Raw genomic sequence first — 22,890 nt, 5'->3', positions numbered from 1 at the left:
TTCGTATTTAAAAATGAGGCCAGACTAACAAAAATATAGAGTTATGAGCAATTTCTGATATTTTAAGTACTTCCAGTGCCGGTGTGTACTGTTAGCAGATTACTTACTGGACTTCCAAATGGTACAACATACTCAGCAGATAGAAAATAACAAAAATAATGACGCTTGAGTAGAAATAAAAAGTCTCAAACTGCAGGTTTTTGTCGGTGTCTGGTGCATTTTCAGTTATCATTGTTCTTCATTTACTGAATGAAGAACCCTCCGATAATAAATTCAAGGGTATCGAGAAATGTTAGCCCAGTGAGAGTAGAGTTACTTCATAATATTACTCAAGTCAAAGTAAAAAGTCAGCACAGGAAAATTTATCCTACATGTACATTATTAAAAAGCTACTCAAGCACATGTAACCGAGTAGAAGAGTAACTAGTTACTGCCCACCTCTGCAGAGATTGATTTCTTATCTGACCGCTGCTATAAGTGTGATTGTTATACATATTTGTTTAATATTATCATTATTCCTACATTTATTTTCTATTTAGATTATTGCAGGTTTCTTCGCCAGGGGTCAACTGATATTATAATAATAATAGAGATAATAATAAAGATAATAATAATTATTGTTATTCTAAACGTTTGTCTTAATTCAATCTGCTGTAGTTTTCTCTTAATGCCCTGTTGAAACTGGTTCGCCTGCTGTTACTTTTTAATCGACTTTTTCACCACTTCTGATCTTATTTTTAGTATTTTTTTTTTAACATGGCCTTAAAATGAAAGCAGACGTTCAGCCTAAGAAAAGTATTTACCTTACATTTTAGGTAAATATCATCTGGAGTATGTGGGGTTAGTGCAACTAGTCCAAAGAAGCAACAGTTGTGACTCTTGAAAAGACACAGTAATGTAAAACAACCCCAGTTGTGAGTGGACGTAGGAAGACTGACTGTGTGTAACTTCCTGCCACACACTTTTATGCAGGTAGTGGGTTAATTAGAAGCAGACGTGTGCATGTGTGTGTCTGGAGAAATGTCCTTCCCACCTTAAAAGCTTTTCAGAAGACAACTGAGCCACGAACTGAGCCACACACTAACCGTGTTAGCTGATTTGTTGCAGACAAGAGGCTGAGGCTGTTTGTTTTGGAGATAACCTAATGACCTCTGTTCGTCTCAGATTTGGGTTCCTTGAACAGGTTGCAGAAACGGACGGACAGAGGAGACATTTGAGTTTCTCAGATTCAAATGAAGATTTAAAATGAATCAGTTATGGCTTTGACCTAAATTTAGAATTCAGAATAATGATTATAGTGAATTAAAAGTTATAGTGGTTTAAAGTTTGGGATTATCAGGGTCTCATCTTTGTTTACTGCAAATGATGTGGTTCTACTGGCATTTTCAAACAATGACCTGTCTATTGCAACAGCTCACAGTTGAGTTATGTTATTTGTAGTTCCCAAGTGTTGTTAGGCAGATGATAGAAAAGTTGGCGGTTGATCTGCAATGATGAGGGCATTAAGCTACGCCAAAAGGCAGAATTATCTATTTTCTGGTCCATCCAGGCTACAAACCCCATATTTTGGCCATGAGATATGCACTATCTCTCTTACGGTAATGTCACTGATTAAAGTTCTGTGTGTCCTCATGACCCAAAGCCAACTGATGCATTTATAATTGTATTTATATTAAGCCAGAGAAGGCAGAAAGGTTTATTTAACTCAGTCCTGTCAAAACTGTTATCTTCAAGGAGAGAAACATTAAAACTCTGATCCATGGAAATAAATTTTTCAGACCAATAAAAAGTCTTATCTTGTTGTCATCTTATCAAGTTTAGTTTTAGATTTTTTTCCCTCTTATTCAAAACATTCTCGAAGACGCATTTTTATTCCCTTTGGAGCATTTCTCTTATAGCTGCTGTAAAAGTTTACTGCAGAGCTGTGCTTTCAGGTTCACACGTTCACACTCAAACGTTTTAGGCATAAATACAGATGAAAACCATTGTGAAGTCCTTATCAGGTCAATTTAATAAATCTAACTTGAATGAAACAACAAAGCAGATAAGAGAAGCAGTTGTTACTCCACATCAATTTGGGATGGACTAAAGGATACTTTAAAGCTATCCATCCATCATTTTGCAGTGAGAAAGATTATTTAATAGTATAAAAACATTTAAGACAGTTACCGTGTTGAACAATTTGGTGAAAATTTTTATTAAACTTTTAAATTGTCCCTTAAGAAGATATTTTGAAAGTCCAAATTTCCTTGATTCCTTCCCATTTTATTCAAAAGTTTTGGCTAATTTTGACTGAGCCACGGAGGAATGACAGAAATGAGAATGTATGGGAGATTTGTCAACCTCTGACCGTGTGGTGCAAGATGAATCTCTCTGTAATTATATTTAAACGACAGCTGGAATGTGAGGTTTTTGTCACATTAAAAACAGACTTCTAGATTGTGTTTACTTCATAGCTAGTGTACTCACAGAAGCTGTTTTTTCTTCCACATTAGACATCTATGAATACTCTCCAGGACACAAAATGCCTCCTAAAGGCTGTTCAATGCAATCATAACAGGGCATGCTTGTTACTGTCACGGTTTATTGTCTTATCCGTGTTTCTGTTTTCGCTGTCAAAAGGCCAGACCATACGTCACCGTGATCGAGTTCAGGTAGATCCGAGTGCTCCAGGCCCTCGTCCCACTGGGATTTAGCACATTTTCCGAGTGATTTAAGGTTCCAGCCTGCAGCTTGTGATGAGTTTACACAGATCTTTGGAAGGGCAGAGGGGGGTTTAAGTGATGGAGAGGCAGGGTCATGTTTCTGTGAAAGCACTGAGTTTCCTCAGGGCCGGAGGGCTTTTCTTTGTGTCAAGTTGCGGCTACTTTGCATGTGACCCTCCTCCTTATTTTTGATTGGCCGGCGCCCCTGCTGGCATGTGGAAACACATATCCAAACTTTCTCAGTTGGAGGAAAACTTCCCTGAGTTGAGGATGAACTGAGAGGCAGGAACGCCAGCAGCTGTGAGTAACAGCAGGCAGACAGAGGCTAGAGGTTATGGGGAATGAAATGATATCTTAATTCTGGGTTTCTGATAGGTTTTTTTCTAAAGCGACTGGAAGTTTTCTTCTTCAGTTTTGTTAGTGTTTTTCTTTTGGAAAACCACATGTTTCCTATAGTTTTGTGGCTGTAGTTGGTTTTTGTAAGAGAAAAATATTTTTTTTTTATGACAGCAACTAGTATTTGTTAAAAATATTAATACTTACTATTCAATTTGCTTAATTGTTTTTTTAAATAGAAAAAGTTAATTTACCATCTTATTTATTGTCAACATTAAAAATAAATAAATCAGCTTAGCCAGTGTATAACAGGTAATTGTTACTCTATGTCACTATGCTGCTGGCTCTGCTTCTGGTTCTGAGCCTTTCCTCTGGGACTCTCTGCTCTGAGTCATCTTCAATAATTATCCATTACCGGGTTTGGGAGGAGCAGCCGTCGGGAACTCAGGTCGGCCGTCTGTTGGACGACCTCCGTCAGAGGGATGAAATCGGCCCTCTGGAGGATTTCCAGGTGGTGGAGCAGGTAAAGGCCCTTCCTTTCTCTGTCACGGCTCGAGACGGGGTCATCTCCACCCAAGGTCAACTGGACAGGGAGGCGCTGTGCCGGGGATCAGACCTTTGCGAGGTGGCCTTCAGCGTCCTCTACAGAAAGAGCGGCTCTGTGAACTGCCTCCGGATCCGTGTTGAAGTGATGGACCTAAACGACCATAGTCCCAGCTTCCCCAACACCACACAGGAGGTGGAGATCTCAGAGACTGCCCCCCTTCGCATGCGAATCCCTTTAGATCGAGCTGTTGATCTCGATGCGGGGCCCAACGGCCTTCAGACCTATTCCCTATCAGTTAATCAACACTTTGCTTTGGATGTGACAGACGCTTCAGGTGGGTCAAAACAAGCAGAGCTGGTGGTTATCAAAGAGTTAGACAGGGAGGTTCAGGACTCTTTTGACCTGATTCTGGTAGCATACGATAAAGGGAACCCACCAAAGTCCGGGAGCATGTCTGTCCATGTGTTGATTCAGGACTCAAATGATAACAGCCCGGCTTTTCAGGAGAGCAGTCCAACTGTGACTCTAAGTGAGAATACACCCATTGGGACAACCATCTTCAAGCTTACAGCTACTGACCCAGACCTAGGTGCTAATGGTGAGGTGAAGTACTGGTTCAGTAAACACACCCCCCCAGAGTTTCAAAAACTTTTCCATGTGGATTCACAGACTGGAGAGGTGATTGTAAAGGCTCCTTTGGACTATGAGAGGGAGCCATCCTATGTGCTCAACATACTGGCCATTGATCATGGTCCCAACAGCATGCCAACTCACTGCAAGCTACATATAAAACTTGTGGATGTAAATGATCATGCACCAAGGATTAGCACAAAATGGCTTTCACCCACCTCTTCTGTCCCCACCGTCAGGGAAGGAGCTCCGATTGATACGTTTCTTGTACTGGTGACAGTTTATGATGCAGATTCAGGGAAGAATGGAGAAGTGAGCCTGACTATTCAAGAGGGATCAGGGCCTTTCCGTCTTAAATCCAGCGACCATTTTAATTTCTTGATTGTAACAAATGACTCCTTGGATCGAGAGAAGGTTAATAATTATAACATCAAACTCATTGCTAAGGACCATGGAAATCCGTCTTTAGTTACTATTGAAAACTTGCCAGTTTCTGTTCTAGATGAGAATGACAACGCACCAGTATTTCTCAAATCTATTTATAATACTTCAATTAAGGAAAACAATTTTAAAGAGGATGCAGTTCTTGAAGTCAAAGCAAGTGATGATGACCAGGGACTCAATGGAAAAGTTTCTTACAAAATAAAGACACTTACTGACCAGAAAAGTTTCTCCATACACCCAACAACTGGAATCATAAGGGTACTCCGAAGCTTAGACCATGAGGAATCTCAGAGTTACTCTTTCATTGTGGAAGCTGTGGACTATGGGCACCCGCCACTGACTGGTTCGACCACAGTCCAGATTAATGTTGAGGATTTAAATGACAACTCTCCAGTCATCAAGGAACCAAAACCGAGAAACGGGGTGGTTTCTGTGAGCATCCCCGTGAATGCACACAGAGGGGAGATTGTGACCGAGCTCGGAAACGACACAGAAGAAAAACCCACTTCTCTGCCAATCAGTCGCTCAGTTTTGGATGGATTCAACGGCTTCCCTGCATCAACAATTAAAGCTGAAGATCCAGACTCGGGACTCAATGGACAGCTAAAGTACATCATTTCAAATGGAAACACAAATGGCTTGTTCTGGATGGATGAAGATACAGGGCAGCTATTTGTAAATGCCACCAATGCCACTGAGCTGATTGGGAGAACTTTTAAGATGGAGCTGTCTGTGGCAGACATGGGCTCTCCCAGCTACAAGACAGAGGCGACTCTGGAGGTAACTTTCATCAATCTCCAGGACCACTTGAAGAACTCTTCACCTGGAAACCGAGGGCAACTTAGCTTTACTATGATGATGGCCGTCTGCCTGGGTGCCACATGCCTGCTCCTTCTTTTGGCCATCGCGTTGGTGACAACATTTTGCCGACCCGAGAAACGGGACAACCATGCTTACAATTGCAGACAGGCTGAATCCAGCTACACCCGGCATCCTCGAAGGCCACAAAAGAACATCAGAAAATCTGACATCCAGCTAATTCCAGTGATCCGAGGGCGCAAAGAAGAGCCGTCTGAGGAAGACAGTGAGGTCCAGCCTCTGACTCCTGCTCCACTACCAGAAGACCAACAAACTGAGAGAGAGTATAACTTTATACCATCGGTTATGAACACCAGCTTTCATTCCCAAAGCTACCCGGAAGTGGATTCCCCTCAGCATATTGGCCATCACTGCAAAACACTTCGGAAACCTGGCAATATTGAACTTGATGGGACTTTGACTCTGACACCAGCTACATCATACCAGACCCTTTGTAAAACCAGAAACCCTTCCTCGTCCTCTTCTTCGCTGTCACATTTTAGCACCTTGAAGCGTAATAAGCTGCACCCAGAAAGCGAAGAGTCACGTCCTCAACGTTCGACGTCCCAGGCGACTCTAAGGAGGCCGAAGACATCAGATGGTCAGCAAGATGCAGAACACCAGCAAATGCTTCGAAACCTGGTTCGTCTCTCCATGGCTGCATTCGGAGACACCATCGAGCTTTCCTCAGCTTCCCCAGAGGTGCAGGTGAGTTATAACTTCATCACAACATTCACTACCTCAAAGATTCATGTTTCTATCTGTATGTCTGTCTGTGTATGTATCTAGTCACACATTTGTATGATAATGTGCAAAACTGGAGTAAAACTAGCCTGTAGTGTCTTCTCTAAACTCTTTGAGTCATACCTTTAAGCTTTAACGATCCATTATAGGTTCAGAAGTAACATTCACGGCAGAGCACATCAAGTTGAGTTGATAAATACGCCCATCTGTTTGACATTAAAGACTTCGCTAATCCACCGGCTGATTCTTTAATGTCTTCTTATTTACATTCTCTGCTGTAGCTCAAACATTAAGGCTAACGCACGGCTGCTGCTGCTGCTCGCTCTCATTTAAATGCCATTTACTCAGATCTAAAATCTGTGTGATCACATTTATTTTAACATGTGCTTACAGTTAGTGCTCAAGTAATTAAGTGTCCCCCCTGCAGGCTTTGAGATTAATCTGAAGTGAAGTCCATTAGAGAGCAAAGATGTAGGCCCAACACCCCCTTCACCCCCACCCTTCGTCTCTTGCGCAGGCAGAGCAGCTTCCCTTCCAGCAGCCGCCATCCTTTTTCTACCTCCTGTATGATGGCTTATTCAGACGCCCTAAAGGCTGGAGGAAAGGGAGGGAGAGGGCGGGGGAATGTAACTAGCTGATGGATCACTATGAAGCCTAAAGCAGCCAGCATATTCAGGTACTCATGTGTCACAGAAAAAAATGCCCCCTGACTAACGGTGACATTCGTTTTCTTACCGAATATCATGTTTCTGACTCATTCTGAAGCCTGGAGAAGGAGGAGGACGATGGGGCTTGGAGCCAGCCAAAGTAAGCTGTGATGTGTTTGTAGTGTAAGCTAAAACCGCCCTGACACGCCACTCTGTTGCTGATAAATGACCCCAAAATCACTTTTACTGAAGAGCGCTGCGGCAGGAGGGAAGAAAAACAGATCAGCCTGAAAGCAGCTCAGATCCACAACCAGAGGAGACGCTCAGCTGCAGACGCTAGGTCTGCAGGGAATTAACAATAACGTAACACACTATAAATAATATCTGAGGCATTACGTGTTATATGAAAACCATTTATTCATTTTGTTTCAGTTAGCAGCTGATTTAAGACCCAATACAAATGCCTGACTTGTAATTTTTTAAGTGGTCTTTATCAGTAGTTCTTCTTACTTTCTGAAGGTCTTTCAGTGATTTGCAGATTTTTTACACTGATGTAACTAGTGTATGAAAAACTTCCAGTTTTTACCAATTTTTAGTCCACTACCTCAGAAATCATTAAGGCATAAAGGGGTTTCAAATGTCTTAGGCTGTGATTTTATTGTTTTATTTTTTATCAGAAACTATGGAAAAATAATGTACAAAAATTAGAGTATGCTTAATGGGTCCAAACATAAATAGAAATGACTTAAAATGAAAGAAGAAGAACGGCCAGTGTTTTCTATGGTTTGCACAGACCTTCAGTAATTTTCCTATAACTTCTGAAAAAGCAGTGATGGGTTTCTAAATTATTATGTTCAATTACTGTGAGTGCTTGACACATCACAACTGCCTGACACTGATTCTGAATAAACTTTTGCTGTTTAGTCACAGTTAGCTTCTCTATTTCTATTTGCTATATTATATGCTTCAGATAACATTTTTTGACTCAGTTCCAGTTCAGACACTTTTTTCAGTTTCATCAGACCAAAATGAAGCTTTCTGTCCATTTGCAAACTGAAATAAGACTTTTTATGTTGCTTTTGTGGAATGGCTGTTTGTGGGGCTTTTTAGCCCATTTTGTATATCAGTTTTTTCACTGTGATTAATGACACAAATTCCACCACCATTTCTACCAGGCACTTTGCTTTTGCTCTGGAGTTAATGCCCACATTTTCCCTAAAACACATCAGTCTTTGGGGCGCAGAACTTGTCTCCACCCTGAATGGTGAGATGGCTGCAAATACTCACATTTTGAATATTTGCAAAATAATTATTGGGACAGATGAACATGGTTTCTTGAGGGAACTGGAAATTACCGTAGGATGGAACAGACTTGATGACATTCACGATTCTCTTGTTGATATCTTGGCTCATTTATTTCCCCTTTTCTGTGATGTCAACACAAGGAAGCAGTGTGTTTGAAGTGCTGCCTTGGTCAGTTGACATTTCAGTGTGCAAACCTCTGAATACAAACTAGACATTTCAATCAAAAGTTTTCAAAAAGTCATGCTTTATTGGGTGCAATTAAAAGGTTTTTGTGACTATTTGACCAGAGTAGAAAGAGCATTGGCATCTAAAGAAAGACTGTAGTGAGTTCCTTAATTAATACAACTTAATTACTGAAAGTTTAGATGAATTTTATAGGAAGTATATGTATTAGCAAATTTAGATGTCATTGAGGTCTAAAGTCACCACCAACGCCCAGCAGACAGAGGACAAAGACTGCAGCGAGCCCCAAAGTCCTTCTGATTTTCATCAGACAGGAAGAGGCTTTCTTAGTTTGTGCCAAGCTTCGTTTCTTCCAGAACCCTCCCAGTCGTCCCAGTTGGCACTCATCACACCTCAGATGTTTCTCTCCTCCCTCGAGGTCACAAAGGAAGAGGCCTACTGGACGGCCGGAAAGTCTGAGACTCACTGTTCACCTCCACACAACACACACATCAATATTTCTCTGTCCATCCTGGAAGGAAGCCGAGCAAGAGAAGAATGGGCTTTTACGTAGAGGCCATTTCCTGTCACCACAGTGGCATGCACGTGCAAAAACACACAACAATCATGGCTACAAAAGTCAAATATGAGTACACACGCTCACCTTTGCTAGTGTGTGTACGTTTCCTCTCTGGAGAGCAGCGTGTATCCGCTGCATAACAGAGCTGTCAGCAGAAAACTGACCAGTGAGATGGACAAATGAGCTCAGTTCTCACACTGTAACTCTGAAACAAAGCAAAAGAAAGTTCATCTAAATAAAAGCTGAACTCATTGTTTAACCGGTCAAAACCTCCAGCACACTTGTTCTGTCTGATTAAATGCAAAACAGCACAAAACTTATCAACAGACCTAACTGACCCCATCATCACATACTTAGTCTGAGTTTCTAGTTTGACTTTCTTCTCTTGTAAAATTATATTTGTTTCTTCATGTGACCTTCAATGCTGTCATGAAGATGCTCTAAACTGAAAAAAGAAAAACAAAAAAAACAACAACTATAAAATCAGATTTAGCCATTTTTATACCTGCTCCTTTCAACTGCGACGCAACACTGCGAACAACTGCACCATGGTGCAGCCTTCTTATCCTTCAAAGTGCTTTAAATGTTTCGCATAATTGACTTTAAAAATGCTGCATCTGACCAGTTCTAGGAGGTGTGACTGACCACTTCGAAAAGTACAAATATAAAAACTAAACCACATCTGAGTTCAACAATAAACATATTAAAACACCAAAATAAGAATATAAAAATACTTTTCATATGCTTAGAATGTGTTATTGTAATATTTTTGGGTTAGGTAACCTGAAAGCTCGAAAAAAAAATGCTGAAATGACAGAGATTAATATTTATTATTCCCTTCTGTCGCTCTTCTCTCCTGCAGCAGATCTCTCAGCTCCTCTCCCTGCTCCGTCAGGGTCAGCTGCAACCAAGGACAAACTTCCGCGGAAACAAGTATTCCCATCGGAACGGCAGGTATGTAAGAAATTTCCCCTTTTACCCTCTGAAGTTGGTTGTTATTATTATTTTTCTTTTTAAAGACGAGGTCCAGATTTTTCTAAACCATACCCCTTGCCTGAGTGAGCTGCAGGAGTTCTGTCTTTGATTATTATCAAAGTTATTGTGTAGGCACATCATCTTCCTGGTTGTAATTCATCAAATATCCTTTAGGGGTTAGAAAAAAATCAGTTACTTAAAAAGTAAAAATATCACTCAATGAAAACAAGAATGGAATTTAAAACTTTGGCCTTTTGGACAGAACATGTACTTAATATATGTTTACCAGGACTAACTTTCCATTAGTTGCAGCTCTGTTGCAGATTGGTATACATATGATCAGCCTGCTGCTCTCCAGGTCACTTTATTACCAGCCTTTAGTTCATCTGGACGACTGGGTCTGGTGTCTCTCATCTTCACAATGCCCACAGATTCTCTTTGAAGTTTTTGTTAGGCAAGTATTTTGGCCAATCAAACATGGTGATACTGTCACACTTTTGACAGCCTGAGCAGGTGTTGAGTCCTGCTGGAAAATAAAATCAGTGTCTACATAAAAAGTGGTCCAGAAGTAGCTAACAGGCAGCTAAATGGACTGAATTTATATCACATTTTCTAGTCATACTGACCACCCAACGCACTAAAACCATATTCATCTATTTGCACTCATGAAGATGCACTCATTTATATACCGATATACAGGTTAATAAGCAACATGGGATTAAGTGCCTCAACCAGGAGCACATGAACACGTGACAGGAGGAAGCTGGACTTAATGTTGAACAAACAACCTTCAGATTGCAAGACAACTTCTTTCAATCTGAAACAGTTGTCTTGTCTTGACATTGGGCTTAATAAAACAGACTGGACCAACTCCACACTCTTCACACCTCATCCAGATTATTGATAACTTGATTTCCAAATAAAATACAAACTTACTTTCATCTGAAAAGAGGGCTATAGACCACCAAGCAAGATTCCAGTCCTTTTATTCCTTGGCACATGTAAGGAGCTCAAGATGTTCTCTCTGGCTCAGGAGTGGCTTACCATTAGACACGCCAGTGAAATGTTCATTTATATGCTTAGGAACGACACTCTTTGAACAGTTGCCGTCTTTAGAAATTGTCTTTTTATTCTGCTTCGCATACAAAATCTTTTGTTTTTTCTTAGGTACAAGAAGTATTCATCAAAATGACCTGACATAAATGCTTTGAATACATAACTCTACTTGTAAATAATATGCATGAGTTTCACTTTTTAAATTAAAATACTCAAATTAATTTACTTTCATTGATATATTGTAATCTATTGAAATGTAGCTATATAAGGAGATGAAATCCTCGCAGCACCTTGCAGGTCCACGGTGTCCTCCTGCTGACCTCTGAGTCCACTCAACCTTGAAACCCTCAGAAATCCAGCAGGAAAGATTCAGGATTGTTTTTTTTTTACTCTTTTCTTTTCATCAGCTGAGGTTTGTGTTGGAGCCAGCTGGCTGCAGGTCTCAGGTTGTGATCATTGGTGCGCTTTCAGATCAAACGAGGATTCCTCTGTTAGGACACACTGACATTAAAGGGGAATGCCACCAATTTAAAGAACTCACAGATGTTTTTGTGATGGAGATTGACGGTGTACTGCAGGGGAGAGCAGGTTTTATCGCCTGCAATGACTCTTGCATGCTGCTGAGGTAAACTAAGCCAAAGGGTGGACTGCACGTACAGTTGCTTTGTTGTCTGTCCTTCCCTTTAACTTTTGTTTATATTTTAAATGTTCAAATACCAAAACTGAAAGAGATAAATGCCTTCCGCTGTATGTCTGACCGACTGACCTGCTGAGACTGAAATAACAGCAACAGACAAACAGGACGAAAAGGCAAACAGTCAAAGTCACAGGAAGAGTGTCTCCTAACCTCAGAGAGCTGAAGTGCTTTTGTGCATGAAGGCAAGTTAAAACGGCTTTGTTGGAGTGATTCAGATTCGCTGACAGTTACCCCTACCTCAGTGTTGATTAGAGATGTGAGCTGACACCACCTCGATGCACACAGTGCTTCAGTTTGCACACACAATGGCCTTCCTATACTCATGAAGACCTTCGAACAAACTTGTTTTTTTATCAGATTAAAATAATTATTTTGTGTTTTTATGAGCTCAGTATTTTCAGTATGGAAGAGGATTAGGGCCACTGGAAAACAAACAAACAAACAAAAGTCAGAATTCTGAAAAAAAAATTCAGAATTCTGACTTTAATCTCAGAGTTCTGAGATTAAAGTCAGAATTGTTTTATTTTTTTTTTCCAGTGGCCCTAATCCTCTTCCGTATTTCAGGCTTCAATGAGAGTAAAAAAAAAAACTAAATATCACCAACTGTTCTAAGAGATCTTTTCACCTGCTTGTTGTGATTTTGTGTGGTTCTAAATGATTTGAATCGAACTGCGTCATCAACACAAGAACAATAAGCTTGTTTTTGGCTGCAGTTGCGGGGTAAACAAATCCTTGAAGCATGATTCCATGCTAATAGATTGCTAAAAGAAGGTTTGATCGACTTTTACTGTAAAAGTTGATACAACTTGATTTGAAAAGAAATAATGCTTATTGTAAAGAAACACATTATGAAAATATCACAGTAAACACATTTAAGTTATGGGGGATATTTCAAATAAAAACCAAAGCAACATTTAGGGAAAATAAACACATTTTTTGACAAATCTTGAATATTTACAAAATGAAAGCGAATGTTCCTTTGCAAACCAATATAGTTATCTACCTTCTAACTAAAGTTAAACATTAGCTCTAACTGTATAACTTCTGTGATTTTGATACATTCAGTTGATTCCCCTAACAAAGATACCTGTGAATCTGAATATTCATCTAAAACAGATTTCAGTCAAATTTAGCGTAATTAAATGAGTTCACAATTACTGCTAGTTTTAGCTACAGCTAGCTCGAACTGTGCAATTTATTACATTTATCTGGTTAACTTAATTATCTAATTTTGCTTCTTCCTTTTTAATGTCATCCAACTGTTGTGCAATTTCCAAGGATCTTTATCCATTGCTGTTCACTACAGATAAGAACTTTTCAAACTTTTGTTTTTCAGTTTGCAGGATCTGGATATTAGATATATTTGATCTTAAAAATGGGAAATTTGATGTTGAAATTAATCAACATTTTCATATATTTGTCTGCAGATATGGAGGTCACGACTGCTCAGATTGGCAGAGCACCAAAGACAGTGGACATGGAGAGAGTGAGGCTGGTGATGTGGACTGGGAAGCAGGAAGAGACTCACCCATAGACCCACAGCTGGAAGAAGGCCTCAGTAACCTTCTCAACAGCCCAGGTAACATGTTATAAGACACATTTCAAAAAGAAGTCACACTTACAGAAGATGTTAGCACAATGTTAATATGGTATGTTCTAAATTTAAATTCCCACACCCAAAATAACAAACACTATTTGCTATAACAATATTTTCTTGGCTAATTCTGAGTACAAGCTGAAGATATTAAAGGTATTTTATTACCAAGAATAACCGAAACTTAAAGTGCGGCTTTTTCCAATAAAATGCATTATTTCAGCTGAAGAGTCATTCAAGTAAAATAAAGCTGATGTCAAAGCTGATGTCTTTAAACACAGGATTTTGTTTGTAATGTTAACAACGTGAATTCTACCAGTTGTGAACGTTGTCAGTGCTTCTGCTTATTTTTGGTAGGTTACTTGCTGTTTGATTGTTTTGGGTCCTAGGGTTTTAAAAACCCTGGGTCAATGTAAAATCCCCACATTAAAAATGTAGTGGTCTGCACGAGCTGCGACATACTTTGGCTCATGCAGACAACATGCAGACTGCTCTCTTACAATCAACCTGTCAAAAAGGAGAAAACAGGAAGGCAGCAGGAAATAACAGGAAAACAGTGTTCCTCTGGAATCTCTGCACCCATTCATAACATTTTTCAGATTCAAACGGATGATTGTTTTACTAACCGCATCAACAACACCAGATATTGTGTGTGACGCTGACAAAATGTACAAAGAATTAATTAACAAAATAAAAAAATAACTGCCAGTTAATATACAGGAAAGCTGAAGACTAATAAAATGTGTCAGTTTTTGCTGTTTCCGAACCACTTTGATCAAACTACAAATGTGGAAGTTCCTCCGTGCTTCATAATTTGTTTCCCGTCATCAAATTGTCATTTTATGACAAATTATTATCAAATTCATTGCCACATGTGTATGATGGTGAGTATTGCAGCTGGACAATGAATACAGCATATATGGATTTATGTGAAAAAAATCCCAAAGAAACAATATTGCAGAGCCAATTGGGAGAGAAGTGTTTTTCCAGTATATGCAAAGTATAAAGATTTGTGTCTTTAACCTGGAAGGAGATCCTTAGACGTAGGTTTGCGTTTGGATGTATTGGCGAGTCTTCGTCGAACTGACCAACATGCTTCAGCTGCTAAACCTCAAACACACTTGGAACTCATTGTTTAGCCGGGACTTTCTCAGTAGCATGAAGAACAGAGGCATCCGAGTGCACACAGTTCGTGTGTTAAACAGTTTCTTCCTGGTATTGTGGTTTGGAGGCTGCAGGAGCCTCCAGGCGAGCAGGGGGGTTTACTGCCTGATGATGGAGGGCCAAGCTTCACTTTATGACTCGTCGGAAGAGAGAGAAACAAAAGAGTGAGTGGGAGTGTGTTTTTCTTGTGTGTGTGTGTGTGTGATGGTTGACTCATCTTTTGGCCTGAAGGGCCTGAGATGAGTGTAATGCACACCTGAGACCTGGCAGGTTGTGTTGAAAGCTGCATTATTCTGCAGCATTAATTTTTTTTCCTTACTTGAATGATTCACAGACAAACTTTGCCTCTGTCGTTACATTTTAGGGTAAAAATATGTGTAGTTTAGTCAGGTCAGAACTCCACACAGAGAAACAGTTAATTAGCAAAATTAAAGGCTCTGTTGAACTTATTTTACAGCCAACAAACACTGAATGAATAATAAATTTTTATATCCGAAGAATAGCCTGAAACTTTTAATTTCTCGTCCTTTAAGGATAATTTGTCTGATGAAGGATTGTTGTGTTAGTGCTGCTAAACACTGAGTGAAAAGGGGGAGTTTGAAGGGGAAGGGGTTAACTCCGGGGCGGTTTAAACCACTCTGGGTGGAAACATCAGTGTGTGTTTCTGTGTGTGATGGTATATTAAAGTCTCCACATCTGGTTGTGGTTAGATGAAGGAGACCAACAGTTTTTGATCAGTCAAAGCTGAGAAAGATTTTAATCAATTACATTCATTTGGTGGCTGATGGGACAGCCTATTTCTGGATTTTCATACAGATGTCATAGTGCAATGAAATATGTAGTCTCTCCTTTTTTGTGAGGAACACATCTGTCTAGGTTTACAAACTATTTTTCACTTTTAAAATGACTCATTTATTAAACGCCAACCTCAAAGTCTGTCTTTGTGCAGCGAGAGCCAAAACCCTCCGTTATTAGAAATGATGAATCTCCACATAAATAGTTATCAATAATTCAAGTGAAATTAATTTGGTCCACAGTGTAAGTAAAACACATTTTATTTAGATAACACTTTTCACAGATAAAAATATTGCCATGCTTCAGAGCAGGGGTCCCCAAACTATGGCCCGTGGGCCGGATTTGGCCCGCCTCCACATTTGGTCCGGCCCCCTGAACAATACCAGAGAGCATTCAGATTTTTTTTTTCATTTATTGTATTTTCCGGTTTATATGTGGATTTTTCTTCAACCACCAGGGGGCTCTTTAGCAGGAAGTGTGTAAACCAGGGGTCCCCAAACTACGGCCCGCGGGCCGGATGCGGCCCGCCTCCACATTTGGTCCGGCCCCCTGAACAATACCAGAGAGCATTCAGATTTTTTTTTTCATTTATTGTATTTTCCGGTTTATATGTGGATTTTTCTTCAACCACCAGGGGGCTCTTTAGCAGGAAGTGTGTAAACCCTCCCACGCCCGCCCCCTGTCAACAATTTCCGGCCCCCCACCAGAGAAGGGAAAAGTTATGTGGCCCTCACAGGAAAAAGTTTGGGGACCACTGGTGTAAACCCTCCCTGTCAACAATTTCCGGCCCCCCACCAGAGAAGGGAAAAGTTATGTGGCCCTCACAGGAAAAAGTTTGGGGACCACTGCTTCAGAGTGTAGGATAAAATATGCAAAGTTGAAGTGTACTTAAAAAAATTCTCAAAATTAAAAAAATATATTTGAAAAGGGAAGAGATGTAAGTGCATTGCGTTAAGGCAAAATGGACAGATGGATAGTTCATTGAATTGAATTGAATTGAATTCAGTTTGAAATACCATAATCAATATGCCATGAAAACATAAGCAGCAAATTACTCCCAGCCAAATGTCCTTCTGGCTTGTTGCATCAACAAAGTATAATCTATATTTTGTAACTTAGCATAAAATATGTATATATAAAGTATATATGTAGTCACATTTAATAAGTGTTACAATGTTTAATACCTTTAGCCAGGTATTAAACAGACTTTTCAATGTTTTGTTTTTATTGGTCTAATGCAGTATTCTAAATGTGTTTTCATTGGCTGTGGGCCGAATATCATCATAATTAACAGAAACCAAACCTTTAAAATTTCAGTCTGAGTATAATTAATCCATATTGTGTTTAAGTTAATGAGCTGAGTTACTAATAAATTAACCTTTCAGTAATCTAATGTATTAAATATGTTCATATTTACATGACATATTGAAATAGAACATAATAAAAAGGTTATTTTATTCCAGTAATTCTATTCAAAATATGAAAGTCCTCTATTTCATAGGTTCATTACATACATACTAATATACTTTATATTTATTTTTATAAATTACATTACAGCTAATGCAACATCACTTAATCAGAAAATTAAAATATACCACTGAAAATGAAGTTTATGAAAGATTATTTAAGTGTTGTCCAGCACACAGTGGTTGCCACCCAACACAAGGAGGTTAAACCAGAAAACTGATTAGAATAGAAAAAGGGATAACATTTTGAAGAAAAGACCCATCTTTCTTTTAGAATAAAACTGTTGGCATTACATTTATTTAACATATCACTTATATTTTTAAGAGTTCAAGTTAATATAAAAAAAATATCAAAAAGGTCCCAGAGATTGGTAGAATTTAAAGCATTTCTATAACAAAGGTTCATCCAAAAAGCGATTTGATCTTGGATTTTTGTGCAGTTAACTTTGCATGTCCAGTAGCAGTATTTTAAATGAACATCAGAATATTTTCAGAGATTATTTTCTGAAAAAGACAGGGATGCACAGAGCTAAATCTGACTCAGTCCTTTTCATTCTTGAACAGTTTCCAGCTACATGTTGAGAAGACCGTTCACGTTTTTCAGCTAAATTAGATCAGATGAAACCTAAATAGCTTAAAGAGGAACTCAAGCTGTCACAGCAGGAAGAACAGCACATAAACAGGATGGAGTAATGGGGAGCAAGGAAAAAGATTAGGAGATTTAAACAAAAGGATAAACTCCAACATCAGTGAATGCATGAAATGAGCCATATAATCCTCTGTGGCCCGCTTGTTTGTGAGTCAGAAGCTGGGCTTGCTGTGTTTTCCACGCAGACACACCCGGTGTTTACGCCTCTTACAGGGACTGAACTCTCTGGCTGCAGGAGGTTTGTTGCTTTGGTGTGGACGTGATGTTTAATGCATGCTCAGAAGAGCAAAGGATGCCAGAGATGGCAGGAAGCTCCTGTTAACATCAGCCAGATAAAACCCCCGTGTTGTTTCCTGATTTTCCTGCCTCGTTCTCAGCGAGGAGGCACATAGAAACCAGCAGGACACATACATTGGGTTCTTTATTTCAATTTGACCAGCTCTTGTAGAGTTGGATGTGCAACAAACTCAGATTTTAGTTTTAGTTACACAAATACAAATAGGTATAAACTCTGGTAAAAATAGGTGAAAAACTCTGACTAGTGCCGGTTGCATGAATAGTGTCCAGAATGAAGCTACCATTGTGCCACAGTGTCAGTAAATGCTCTCCTAAAACAAAGTCAATTCTAAAGAAAAAGGTAACATAGGAGAAAACATTACAATACTACTGTGATATCACTTGATCTGGGAAAAAAAATTAAAGCATGCTGTTTATTCTTGTGTTAATCTAATGTGTTCCTTATGTCTATAAAAAACATGAAAAGCTGCTGTTTGCCTGCTTTAATTAACAGAATACAGGTTCCCTGAATCTGAAACTGTGTCTTAATGAATTTTTGTTTTGCCTAAATTAACACGCTTTCACATGCAATCCAGGGCTCTTAAACATGCTGAAATAGTCATTCAGTTTAGCACTAAATCATACGTTGCCTTCCAATAACTAAACATGCATGTAAGCTTTAATATTCTAATCACAGTCAGATGCCTTCCAAATATTCACCTTGCTGATGAAAAGAAACCTTCGACTTGGCAAATAATCTAAACACTTCAGTTTTCTGTCAACAAAGTGATCAGAATCGCAGTAGTTGCACAAAATGTCTTTCTTTTTGTTTTCAGATGACGTTTTCTCAGAGATCAGTGACCCCGCCTGGATGGCCAGGCTCTCCCTGCCACTCACAGTCGATTACCATGACAACGTCTTTGTGCCCAATGGTCCTCCTTCTCCTGAAAGCGAGCTTCCACCGCGGGACGGCCTGAACTCCACCTCGTCTTTCTCCACCTTTGGTAAATGTTTCAAAGGCTATTAGAGTTATTTCAAGATACGGTATCGGTCCCCTGGAACATTTATATGTATATTTTTTTCAACTGCAACAACCTTTAAAGTATTTTATTGGGATTTTGTGTGATAGACCCACACAAACACATAACCAGTGCAAAACGGTTAAGTGGAGGGAAAGAGATGAAAACAAAATCCTTAACAAATAAATATCCAAAAAGTGTGGAATGCATTCTGGATACATTTACAGCCATGCTTTAATGCAACAAAGCTGAAAGTCTTTTCACCATCTTTACACATAAAAAAAGGATAGTTTATTTTTTTGTTTTTTTTTTGTTTTTTACATATCTTAAGAGCAGTAAGTTTGGACAACATATGTAAACAATAATTATCAAATAAACTGGAGATTCTGAGTTAGATTTAGATCCTGACTTTATTCAAATTCATTCTGTTGGGTGTCTCACGGTTGTTTCAGGTTGTAGGGCTACTGGAAGTTGCACCTCAGTTTCAGTATTAAGCCTCTAACAACAGTTTTTCCCTCTACGCCATCCATTGTCTCATCGGCTCTGATCAGCTTCTCTTTTCCTGCTAATGAAAAATATATTCCCACCGCCTGATGCTGCTACTACCATGCTTCACAGTGGGAATGTGCAGAATTCGTTTTTCTTACTTGGGAAAAAAATGTAAGAGAAAAAACATATATAATTTCCGCTTCACAATTGTGTGCCACATCGTGTTGCTGCACCACATAAAATCCTAAACTGTAAATTGTGAATTCACTCAGTGGCATATATGATTCCAGACTGGTTACATATTAATTTCACATGTCTTGTATGTATTTTATTGTAAAACATGCTTTCCATTCAGTGCTGGCAGGGAGAAACTTTCCAACCTCTCACTCTCTTTCAGGTAAAACTCCAGAGAAAGACGGCCAGCTGGGCGGAGCTTTGCTGTCAGAGGTCAGCACGCTGTTTGAGATGCTGATGACTCAGAAGGCCGACGCCCACCCAGGCCCTCGGCCTGACGTCCTGTACAGGCTGTCAGCAGCGTACCGACGCTCTCTGGGCTTGGACGCGACAACAGCAGCTGGAGGCACCTCCCCAAAGAACTGCTCTGAAAAGAGGCCGACTGTGGCCTCAAAACATCAATACCAGTGACTGTTAGATGCATTCAAACATCGCAGAAGACTAAAGGGAGCGGGGACCAGAATGAGAGAAGTGTTTGGGTTAAAAATAATTAAAGAATAAACCCAGGATTTGAAAATTAATTAAGTTTAAAAGCTCATTTTCAGAAGTTCTGTGCAAATACCAGGGAAGACCCAAGATTGTCTTCAGAGTGGTCAATTTTCCTGCTTTTGACCGATTGCTTAGCAGAGATAAAAGTCCAACTTTCTTCACTATTATCACTAATGTGGAACTGAAATGAATCCTAACATGTGTACTTTTTTACTTAAAAACCTTTTCAATCTTTAGACTCATGGAGAATGAGGTACGAGGTGTTGAGTTGGTTGCAGACTGTAGTTTATGTTGCTAGATGTCACTGTATCACACACTGGAGTTCACAAATGCAGAACAAAGATAACTGAAGATGAGAGCAACAGCAGTGTGCAGTTATTTTACATTTTTTATTAATCACTGAAATGGGTTTACTTTTAAATAAGAAGGATAAAAATTTAAAGAATAATTTTATACATTTGTTTAGCATCGTTTTTAAGAGTGTAATAGCACAATCAAGATAATTTTTACAATTCATTGATTCCTGAGAGGTATTTTAAGTACTAGAACAAATGGTTGGAAAATAATATGAAATTCATTGACATTAAGTCAGTTATGCCCAAAAAAATAATAATTAATCCACAAAAGTGTCTTTTTCTGGAAACCAGAACAAATATTAGCTATTTTTATTTTAATCTTTAAATATTTGGTGCCAGATTGAACATTGCGTTCAGTCTGGCACTAAATCTGGCTGTTTTGTCTTGTATAGTTTTTAGCTTTCAAAACATTTTCATGGAAAAAGGAGGCAGTTTGTCAATGGCAAAGCAGACGAGAAAAGAAAGATCTTTTTTAATCTAAAGAGGATATAAAATGAAAGATCTAAATTTTTTCCATTTAATCATAGATACATTTTATAATTACAAACTGTGAAGTTTACTCGTTGCGACTGTTAATTTTCCAGCAAACACGTTTTTCATCATGCTGGCAGTTTGAACAGAAGTAAATCTGCTTATTTGTGTCTAAAGCGTTGAAGTTATTTTTAAAAGGAGTGAAATCCTGCAAAATGTTGCTTACGAAGCAGGAAAGGAGGCAGGTGATCTCCCTCTGTCAAAACTTGATAAAGTCCAAAGGGGAGCAGAGGGAAATGTTTTCATCTTCGTTTTCCTCTGAACTAAAATCGAGCTGAAATCCAAAAAGAACAGGACAAAGATTGTGATTGTTTAAATTCCCTAAAAGTGTCTTACAGTTGTTTCTGTTTATCCAACAGCACTTTGTACATATTTTTTTCTTTAGTATGAAAATGTATTTTAAATGGAAACTAACTTTTGTAACATTTACAATAAAATGTGAATCTTCAAACTTCTGTCCATCTGAACTATAGAAGAGTTAGTTTACATAAACATGAACATCTATTTCTATCACAGAGACGGCCGCTTTCCTTTTGGCTTCCTCACTGGGTCATTTCAGGTCCAACAGGATCACTTGGTGTCGTTTCAATTGACACATGGTCAAAACCCAAGCGGACCTTAATGGAAAACTCTCCAGGGATTTAGAGATCGAGTCTAATCATTTTGTTGGAGCAGTGCGCCCTCCACAGTTCAAAAAATGCTGTTACACTCCATGAAGATGGCAAAGATGCTCATCCACACAAAAGGAAAACAACACTGTTGATCAGCTATTTAAGACTAGTTAAAAAAAAAAAAAAAAAAACAAAGCAAAAAACCTAACAAATGAATAAAATTGAATATTTCTGATTAGCATGAATCCAAAACCAGGATTATATTTTCAAATGAATTTAAATCTATCACAACTTTCCAAATGACAAGGAGAAGAACCAACATTTTATTTAAATATTCAGCAGCCACTGCACCCAAATTGCCACATTCAATTTTGATTGAAATTTGAAGCAGATCACTTGGACAGGACAAATGGCTTCTGAAGGTTTATGATCTGGCCTAAAATGAGCAAACATTTTATAGATGTCGCCTGTTAATGAGAAGGTGAGACAATACCAGGTGTTTATTAAGCCCCAGGTCACTAATTTACACCGGTAAGTGGCCGAATTAATAAAAAAGTTATCTAGCATTTATTAAGCACAACTACACATTCGCACACAGACTTTTGCAAAACTCTCTAACAAGCCAACTAATGTGTTTTTTGTTACAGAAAAAAATAAAATAAAATGTGATTGAGCCCTACTTTTGGAGATTAAATCAATACAATTCAAAATAAATATTTAAAAAAAAGAACGAGAACATTTTAAACTGAGGTGATGTGTTTAAATTTTAATAAAACTATAGACAGATTTAACATAAAAACTGCTCTCTTTGATAAGGAGGAAACCCAGTTCAGACCCCCCAGAAGAGACTGAACCCACTAAAGATGAGAGAATCATGAAATATCCTGTAGTTTTCTATATCTCACTCGTTGACTGCTGGAGGCCCTACAAAGATAAATATGTTAGATAATCGATGGCAGGATGGATATCTCATTTTTACAGCAATACATCTGCTAATTAGGTTGACAAAGTTATTTTAGCAGCTCACTTCCAAAGTATCACCTTAACAATGACTATACTTAGTTGATAATTTCTGGCAAAATACGGCAAAAACATTTATCTCTGATTAAAAATCTTGTTTATGTCTATTAAACTTTTAAGGGTCTTTGCAATCAAATGAGCTGCAGATTATCTCTGCGCAGGGAAATCTGAACAGCTTCTCCCAGAACTTTTTGTTTGGGATGCATAAACTACAGAGAACAAACCCAAACTGCTCTCTCCTGAATATCCCTGGTTGTTTGCCACTGTTTCTATGACCGAGTGTGTAATTGGAAGGAGTTCACTTCTTTCCGTTTGGCTTTAGATATGCTTCTGGAAACATCTACTAGCCTCTGTGCATTTAAAGGAATCTCAGACTTCAGAGAAAACAATTATTTAAAAGATATACTGGCCTAGCCTGAGCAGCAATAACCTGCTTCTTTCATATTCCAATCGAAGAACAAGCAGGAAGGAAGAGACAGGATGAATCTGAAAACTAGAAAACTGCTAATGC

The 22,890-nt window shown here is 38.8% G+C and overlaps 1 protein-coding gene and 1 long non-coding RNA gene across 3 annotated transcripts; one reads left to right on the top strand and one right to left on the bottom strand.

Moving 5' to 3' along the window:
• The first annotated feature begins 3,287 nt into the window (after window positions 1-3,287).
• pcdh12 (protocadherin 12) lies at window positions 3,288-20,468 on the top strand. Of its 2 annotated transcripts, none has more exons than XM_007550290.2 (5): window positions 3,288-6,228; window positions 9,824-9,912; window positions 13,114-13,265; window positions 18,467-18,634; window positions 19,536-20,468. In XM_007550290.2, exons 1-5 carry the CDS (start codon window positions 3,376-3,378, stop codon window positions 19,781-19,783), a joined length of 3,510 nt encoding a protein of 1,169 aa, XP_007550352.1. In that variant the 5' UTR covers window positions 3,288-3,375; the 3' UTR covers window positions 19,784-20,468. The 2 variants fall into 2 exon arrangements, with proteins under 2 accessions (XP_007550352.1, XP_007550351.1); XM_007550289.2 differs by having other exon boundaries at window positions 9,821-9,912.
• LOC107835999 (uncharacterized) lies at window positions 8,130-19,531 on the bottom strand. The gene is made up of 3 exons (XR_001661849.1): window positions 19,519-19,531; window positions 9,043-9,161; window positions 8,130-8,910 (listed from the first exon to the last, which is right to left on the bottom strand). It is a non-coding gene; the product is annotated as an uncharacterized LOC107835999 (long non-coding RNA).
• Window positions 20,469-22,890: the final 2,422 nt, after the last annotated feature.

The sequence above is a fragment of the Poecilia formosa genome, unplaced genomic scaffold (assembly GCF_000485575.1).
Source record: "Poecilia formosa unplaced genomic scaffold, Poecilia_formosa-5.1.2 Scaffold35, whole genome shotgun sequence".
Classification (NCBI taxonomy): Eukaryota; Metazoa; Chordata; class Actinopteri; order Cyprinodontiformes; family Poeciliidae; genus Poecilia; species Poecilia formosa.
This window is presented reverse-complemented; position numbering and strand designations above follow the sequence as displayed.